The sequence below is a fragment of the Lasioglossum baleicum genome, chromosome 8, assembly GCF_051020765.1.
Source record: "Lasioglossum baleicum chromosome 8, iyLasBale1, whole genome shotgun sequence".
NCBI classification, from domain to species: domain Eukaryota; kingdom Metazoa; phylum Arthropoda; class Insecta; order Hymenoptera; family Halictidae; genus Lasioglossum; species Lasioglossum baleicum.
In genome coordinates this window covers 16,631,686-16,640,690 of record NC_134936.1, presented here as the reverse complement: position 1 = coordinate 16,640,690, position 9,005 = coordinate 16,631,686, and the positions used below count along the sequence as shown (strand labels likewise).

The following is a 9,005-nucleotide window of genomic DNA, read 5'->3' as shown; positions in this document are numbered from 1 at the left end:
GCAAGCCGCTTGTTTTTGCGAGACCGGTAGAAACGCCAATACTCGCGTATCACGGTGCAGCGGCTGGTGCATGCGACGCGAGACCTATCGCGACGAGGCAGTGATAGAAACGCCGCGCGATCATCCACGCAATAAAAAAGAAGTGACATCTGATTATCGGTGTCACGTACCCGGTCCGCTTTCTGCCTTTTTTAATTAATGAGCGCCGCGTCGGCGGTCACGTAAGCACCGCGCTCCAATTATCTGGTTGGGCGGTCGCGTGGGGGGGAGGGCCGGTCAGAAGAAAAAAGAATTTGCTCAATACTGCGGCAGAGGCGGTGTGTCCCGATCGATTGAGATTTCCTCAATTAGTATGACAGTAATCGCGCTTGGATCGGCGTCGATGCTCGGTCTACGGGAACGCGAACCAAACCGAACCGAACGACAGAGGCCGTGCCGTTGCGACGACACCGTGGCTCCCAGTGCAATTTAAAAACCGTCCCCCGTAATTTCGCGAAGGAGAAACGAGTTGTTTGGTGAGTTAACGAGTCGTTTAAAATTCCCACGGAATTTTCGGACTTTCCATTTTTACCCTCTTCCTCTGTCCCTCTCCAGTTTCAGCCTTGTCGATTCCGTTCCTCGTTTCCACGATTTTTTCAATTTCGTTTCGAGTTGCTCCCGAGCGCACGAAAAGTTGCCGCCGACGAAAAATGTTTTTTGCGAGTCGCTTGCTTAATTGCCGGCCGTCTGATGAGGGAAATGCATTCGTTCAACGGAAGGATTCGTGTACAAACGTAATGCAATCTCCTCGTCAAAATTAATTTCAATTTTATCCCCGTTCGAAAATTGTCCGTAGTTAATTCGCTGTAACTTCGTGAAAAAAACTCGTACAGCGATCTACCTCGGCTCGGTTTGAAGCTCGAGTCCTCTGCTTTCGGAGTGTCGTGCACGTTTTTCCTGAAAAATTAGAATTAGGGAGTGAGACAGTGAGGATAAGTGACCGGGAAAGTGAAAGAGATGGTAAGGAGATCGTGTTCGGTTGGACGGAAAATTCGTGTCCAATAATCGTGCGCGTTCAACGATTTTGACGATGCGCCGCGACACACGTGACTCCGTCGACGACGAGAGCATTTCGAGAGCGGCGAAGTCGTCGGGAAAGGAAGCGGCGCGCTAACGAACTATATTGTGGACAAAATAAATCGAGATGAATGTAACGTAGCCGGAGACGGTCTTTCGGCCGGAAGGAAACTTGTTTATTTTATTTACTGGCTTCAATTTTCCCGGACAGATTATGGCGACCGAAAAGGAAAATATTGTGTCGACCGCTAGGCGATTTTTCCTCGTTTCTCGTCGGACGGATCGCCCATGAGAACGCAATTACGGAATTGCGCTGCTACACTTCCATCCCGGTTCTACTTCAGATCGCACAGTAATTCTTCGTGTCAATTCTGGCGTCGAAAGTTAAAATATCAGTCGACTTGCATCTCTGTTATTTTATTATACTCTCGCGAAGGTTTCGACGTTTCAACACATTTTAAAAACAGCAGAAACTTATTGTAAGTCTAATTCGTAATTTTTCTCTGATCATGTAACTGTTTCACTCTCCCACGCTTCGGTCCAATCTCTCGATCTTCTTCTTGTGAGCGATCACTCCTATTTACCGGAAAGCTTAGTATCGATCCGGATATCGACTTCATATCGTCGAGATACCGTCAATCTTACCAAGATATCTTCGCGATATATTCGGAATATATCATGGACAATTTTACATGGACGTAACAGTATAACAAGTTCGGAAATAAAATAACAATTTTTAGGAATCGGTGATCGAGGCAGCAAAAATTCCACAAAATCAAAGCAATAGTTTGCCCAGGGAAGTGAGAATTGATTATTGAAAATGTACGACATTTGCTACAAGTATTCGTTGATAGAGTTTCCCGAATTTCGCAATTTCCCTCGCACGGGTCCGCGGTCAATCAAACGCATTCTTCGTGCCGGAGCTGGATCGCTATTGTCTGCGCGCCTTTTGCATTTTCGTTTCCGTCGGACCGCGGGATCAACGGACTCATTTCCTTTCCTTTCGATCAGTGGCCCGATTTTAAACGGGTCAGCACCACCGCGCTCCCAGATGTAATCACTCGAACACACAGCCGACGACGCTTGTAATTCCCCTCATCGTGGCTAGTAATTACTATCGCGACTCTGCCCTTTGACCACTGGCAAACGTTCTTTTGCCTCCTCGCACGACTTCTCCTCAGGTTTGTCGCTGCGAGCGTCAAGACGAGACACTCGCCAATTCGACAACATGTAAACACGATATGCAATATGACGTCACGATGATGCAAGAGGCGGAATTAACGATCAACAATACTGCGTCCGCGAGATTGAATTTACATTTTTATAAAGAAAACTTTATGTAATCAATTCTCGATGATCTTCGTTTTATTTTAACATTTGTCTATCTGGCGAATTCCTGAGACATCGATGAAAAATCGTTGCTAATCCGCGATTATGTCAAGACTGGCACTAGATAGCCTTCGTTACAAATGTCCCAATGCTTTTTGCCCGCTTTCCGAATTAAACGCACTTCCTGTGACAATGGAATTCTCTGTTTCATGCAAAGGGAACGTGCGGATACTTAATTTGATTAATCTTATCTACATTCGTAGGATTAGTCTCCTGGTCCTTCGGCGAAAGTTGCTTCATCTCTATGTAGATCAGGAATCCAATCGAAATGCCTGAAGAAATATCTCCGGCACGATCGAACAATTTTCTGCGAGAACTCTCTGATTAAAAATCTGACGAAAATTGATTCTAATTCAAATGTAATGTTCGATGTTCTTGCTAATTTTTCCAGAACGATGGCGAACGTTCCGCAGCGCTCTCTGAAGACGATGACGATCACAGATCCTGAAACCTCCGCTTCTTCCACCGAGTCTTCCACCTGCAAGCAGAAGATTTTAACGACAATCGACTGCGTGAACCACGTGCTGATCGGGTTCCTGACGGCGTTGACTCTGTTCTACTCGGCTCGGTCTGCATCCACGATGGACCTGCATGTAACGTTATGCACCGTCGGGGTATGTGTGCGAGCCGCGACAATTTTTTATAAAGCACCGTCAAAGTGTAACACCCATTAAATTGTCCCCGGTAAAAGGCTGAACTTCGCTCGCGAGTCACGTTTCCCAACCGGGTAATAATTAGGTCCGCCATTGCACGCCGCGCCGCGCACAATGACCTACACTCGCTCCCTCGCGCTGCATCGCGAATCGTTTCCTTTATCTCCTCGATTTCTCTCGCTGTCTACGATCGTTGTGAAATTACGCAGTCGATTAAAGCGAAAGTGGCTGGGAATCGTCGCGTCGCGAGGAAATTATGGCTGCTCAGTCGTAACGTCAAAATCGAATCCGTGTTGCGAAAAGGTGCGACACTTCTGAACGAAGTTTCCCGGTTTCCGGTAACTCTCTGCAACAAAGTTTACCTTCTTTGGGAATTTCTTCTGCTCTGACCGTAGAAGCTACGCGGCTGATTTTTACGTAGAAAAATTCCGTAGACTCTCCGAAATGTAAAGATATTTTTTTTACACCACTATGAACGTTCGACAATGTTCGAAAAATGTTGAAAATCAGTAAGAGACAACGAGGCGTTTTACTTCGTCGATTTTCTTGGACGTCTTTCAATTTATTTTGGAAATGGAAAGTCCGAGGAAAAATCTAACGGCACCGTACGATAGAGCAGACATTTTACCGTTGGAGGCTGTCCAGAAAAGTTAGAACGCGGATCTCGTTTTCGGTTGATAAAATAAAATAGTTCTAAATGTCGTGAGATATCGCCAGCGGTTCTCAACAGTGTGCGAGCGTTCAGAGTGATATAAAAGGAATTTATTTGAAAAAATCGTGGTAGGTTCGTCAACAGGTGACCGAGACAGAAAATTAGCATGGTGTTGATGAACATCCCGCAGAAATAGCCACGGGCCAGAGAAAGAGAGAGAGCCACTCGAACCGGTAATGCAATTTGGAACAGTTGATGGCGAATTCCGGAGAGAGAGAACGACTCGCGATGGGGATAAAATTTGCTATCACTCCGTTGCATTCGACTCGGTCTAATTACAACAAACTTCAGCGGGGTCTCCGAAGTCGGCGAGCCGCGAGCAAGAGCAACAAAATAGAAAACAACCTGCTCGCGGGAGTTTCCGGGCGATAAACAGTCACCGCGAAACAATTGCTGAACGTGCTAGCCGGTTGCTCTACGGGCGGAAAGATAATTTACGTGGCAGCCATACTTTTCGCCGAGGGGGATCGGGTTCCTTGAGGGAATGCTAAATCACTGGTGCAGGAGCGTTGTGCATCTCGGTGTGGCAAGCGCGCGCGCGAAAACTTTCATTCCGTGGGAGCGAAAATTTTTCGAGCGGTTTAATCGTCGAAAAAACCGTGGCAGAACTTCTTTGGCTGGAAAGACTAGAGGAGAAGGAGGAAGAAGAAGAAGAAGAAGAAGAAGCTGAGGCGAGGTGGTTGAAGAAGTTCCTAACCTTGCCGGGGTCTCGGCGTCGTCGTCGGCGGGACGATTGCGCGCGATTCAAATTGCTCCATTTATTTTCCACTTACACACCCCGGGGCTGGAAACGCGAAATCGAAATTCTGCAATGACCCCGAGCGCTTCTCTCTCAGTTTCTCTCTATCTCTCTCTCGTCCTTTCAACCCCGCAGTGAGCGGCCAGAGACAGTCCCGAGGTGGCCAAAGAAGTTCTAACGACTTGGCGAAACGACTGCAACTTCCACCGTTCCTGACGACTCGATCTCTTCTGCCGCTTTCAGTACGTCCTGCTGATGTCCGAGGGAATTATCTGGCTGGCTGGCGATAACGTCCTCACCAGGCCGATCTCCCGACGAGTCAGAAGCCATGTGCATTGGGTCCTGCAGGTCCTGGGCCTTGTTTGCATCCTGGCCGGTGTCATCGTCATGTACCAGGCGAAGGAGAAGAACAAACGAGGCCACTTCAAATCCGTTCACGCGATCTTAGGCCTCACCTCCGTCGTCATCATGATCGTGCTGGCCGTCTGCGGTTACCCAGTCCTCGTCGCGGTCAAACTACGAAAGCTGATCAAACCGGTGATTATCAAGTGCACCCACAACTTCCTCGGCATCGCCTGCCTCGTTCTCGGCATGGCCGCGCAGATTCTCGGCTATCAAATGAAGTGGCTGCCCAGAGAGTCCGGGTCAAGGGAACTACAAACGGTCACGATAGTTTTCGCATCCATCATCACTATACTCAGCGTCAGGAACGCGCTGCCTAATCTCTTTCTTCAGCTGGCCGCTATTGTTGGCAGGAGGGCGTGATAGTCCTAAATATACGTTCCTGCGATTCGATTTTTAAACGGGCTTATTAAATTTTCGCGGACAGGTCGAGATCAAGGGGTAGTCTCGTTTCCAGTTTCTAGATAATGCAAAGATAGAGTAATTCAGTAGTCAGAAGCGCTAGATGAAAGATCAATCTAGATCGCAGTCGCCCCAAAGTTTCTTATTTTTACGTTTGTAAAGCTGCGCATGTGAAAATGGGACTTTCGAACGCGACTGCGGTCTAGATTGATCTTCCATCTAGCGCTTCTGACTACTGAATTACTCCATCTTTGCATTATCCAGAAATGAGAAGGCGCATTTCGTGCATTTGTGGTCAATTGAACAGAGCGAAGACGTCGAAGGAATTTGAGAATATGGTAAGAGAAAAAATCTGTTTCCAACAATTTAATCGCCCACGGAAATTATACGCTAATATTGATTTCGCTGGAAACGGGACTGCTGTTACGGTGAGTCACTCCACATATTTTTCATATTCTTTTCATGATCCAGCATTACAAATACAGTGACTCCCATTAATATTCGGACGCTCTAGAAAAATCGATAACTTTGTTAGTATTGGACTATGCGATTTGAACTTTTTTGGGAAGCTAGAGCAATTAGTTTACTACAGGATGTAAAAAGAAATTTTTTCAAAAATTGCATTTGGAAGGAATTGTTGAGAAAATACTAACAGTTACATTTTACAACTTTTTTATGCGGGCCTATATGTATTGAAATGTTAAAAAACACGTTTTGTAGATCTGTGTCAATTATATGCACTGTGAAAGTTTCATAGAAATCGGTTGATGCAGGAAAGTCGTATATTCCAATATCAAAATGGTTATGGTGTTTTTAAGAGTGTCCGAATATTAGTGGGAGTCACTGTATGTATTTGATAACATCTTTTCCTGAAACGATTGTTGCGACGCTGACTACCGCTCGTACTTTACGCAAGAACTGTAAATACATTTAGCTAGCTTTTCATAATTATTCAAGACAGAGAGACAGCGATAATGATCTACCTTCCGCCGACATTACAAGCATCGCGCCCAGCACAACAAGTCACGTTTACCAGCGTGAGATAAATTCTCCGATCCCTAATAAATTACTTTGCGCTGGAACGCAAATATATAAAACAGGAAACGCTGATCGGAATTAAGTTTTATCGGTGCGCCAGCCGTGAATAATACAAGGTGTCCGAGATTTTAACGACCGAACGCTGTTGGGACGTTCTATAAATCTCGGGAAGAAAGAAATGTTATACGAACGTAGGTTGTTTAGAGATTTATTGAAAAGCTTAGACGAAAATATGGGGCACAAAACAATGTAGCGGACTATTCTTATTCGATACACTTTCCCTTTTCCTTCAAATATTTTTGTCATAAATTTTCGATACGTGGTTCGAACAGTACTCCAACAATTCCATCTAAAAATATCCAGCTGCTCTTGACAGTGGAAAATTGACTGCGGTCCAATTCAGAATTTATTGCCCTGCGAAGTCTGTTGCTATTCTGTTTATTCCAGTAAATGTATCATTGATATTTCGTGTCGATTCATCACACTCGGGAGTCAATATATTCGACTTTTTCTTTCAAATATTTTTATCACTTGCACACGGGGATTACTTCCAGTATCCCGCATTTCAACTGTTCAACCTGAAAGTGTTTATCTAGTTAACTTTACCTACCGAAAGCCTATTAACAGGATTTTCAGTAATTGTGCTGTACGAAAAGAAAGCATAGAGATTGTTCTTTTATATTACATCTTAAATGAATGTATTAGATGACGTTAATGAGGGTGACTTGTTAGTTCGCAATGAGAATTGCTGTCACTGTTGAAGGCTCCATTAAGAAGTGTTTAGCCATGAACCGTAGATTTTTCAAATTATGCAATTATCACCGGTCGGTAATGTGTTAATAATACTACGTGACATGTTCTTCTTGTTCGGATGGAAAAAATGGACAGTGCGTTGAAAATACGCGACACCCTGTATACACGAGCAGTGTATGTATCGCGAGCGATCGCCGGAATGCGCCCGCGGGATTTATATTTTAGAAAATTGGTGGGAAGTCCTAAAGCAGGGAATTTCGTAATCCGATCGGGCTCGATCGGGGACACACGCGTTCCGACACTCGAAACGAGTTATTCAGCGTTCGTTTGATGCGACCGAGTCAAATGCAGCAGATAGATAGACGCGTCTGGAGATAAATATTATTTACAATAGATTCTGATTTACACAGAGGCGATTCCGAATGACACGGGGAAATCCGGCGGCCGGCCCGCTGGAAAATACGCATCGCGTTAACGAGTGACGCGATCTGAACGCGTAATCAAAGCTCAATTATATAAAGTCATTACTGCCGGACGTGTTCGCGGGATATATCTGTTTGACGCGTTCGATCGAGGATTTACACGTCGATCCAAAAGATCCGAACTAATTTTCTATCGCGCGGGAGAAGAACTTTATTATATTCCGCAATTAAGAAACTTCGATATACAGGGGGAGGCACCTCAAATATCTTTGTTGTTTTTAACGATGCGTCAAATTTCTGAAGGACAAAGCTGAATGGTAAAATGGGGCTCGTACGATACCAAAAATATTTTTGCTTTTATGTAATTTTTTTTAGAAACATGAAGGTCACCTTCATTTTTTTAAAGTAGGACATTCTCCATTTTAAGAAATGAAGGTGACATTCATATCTCTAAAAAAATTACGTAAAACAAAAATTTTTCGGTATCGTATGAGCCTCATTTTACCATTCATCTTTGTCCTTCAGACATTTAACGTATCTTTAAAAACAACAAAGGTATTCAAGGTGGTCAAGTTAGCTGGGACACCCTGTATATATTATATAAAGAGCGAACTTTTACTGCCGAGTAAAAAGTTCTTCTATTCGACGATTGGACAGCGGATCTTTATGCGAAGAGAAAATTTTCCACCTGAATCGCAACAAACTCTAGTAAAATGGAAACTTGTTTTCGTAATTAAATTCTGTCGTTTTCTCGTAAACGCAACAAATCCGCTGTCCATCGATCTACCTTACGCCGAACCATGACTACCAATATTGTTAGCAAATATGTAGACATCATGTCCAACGCCTAATAAAATTGTTCTGCTCCACTGCAGCCATTCTACGATATCGTTAACCATTCCATAAGAAGCTCTTTGATTCCTTCCACTGTTCCAGGTAGTCGTTTGTCGTCATAAATGCATAAAGCCAGCGATGCATTAATGAAATTTCTTCTGCACTCGGGTAAAATTGGCTCGCATTGTTCCCGGGCCGCTAAATCCTGATTTGGGACCGCCTCCCGCGCGCGCCGATTGTAATTCCTCCGCAGTGCAGCGTCGCGTGTCCGATACTTAATTAATTGAAACAATTGCCGGGCGCACAAAGACCCCGGCAACCCCGTAAAGACTTTTTCCGGACAATACGTATCGAGCACGTTAATTCGGGCAAACGATTTCCGTCGCGTACACAGAGCGGCAACGGGAGGAATTCGTTACGATTAAAGGCCGTGCTCCGCACCTGGAGCTAATTAGAAGAAAAAGACTCGATGGAAAAAACGAGGAACGAAAACATCTTGGATCGGACATCGCATTGTTTCCCCGAGATCCGAGGAATTTCGTGTGTGTTTCAAGGACTCTCTCTCTCTCTCTCTCTCTCTCTCTCTCTCTCGATCGTACACGAAT

General features: G+C 44.8%; 1 protein-coding gene across 1 annotated transcript; it reads left to right on the top strand.

Moving 5' to 3' along the window:
• The first annotated feature begins 373 nt into the window (after positions 1–373).
• Positions 374–8,440, top strand: LOC143211684 (transmembrane reductase CYB561D2). Its single transcript, XM_076429558.1, has 3 exons — positions 374–515; positions 2,837–3,059; positions 4,793–8,440. Exons 2-3 carry the CDS (start codon positions 2,841–2,843, stop codon positions 5,312–5,314), a joined length of 741 nt encoding a protein of 246 aa, XP_076285673.1. The 5' UTR covers positions 374–515; positions 2,837–2,840; the 3' UTR covers positions 5,315–8,440.
• Positions 8,441–9,005: the final 565 nt, after the last annotated feature.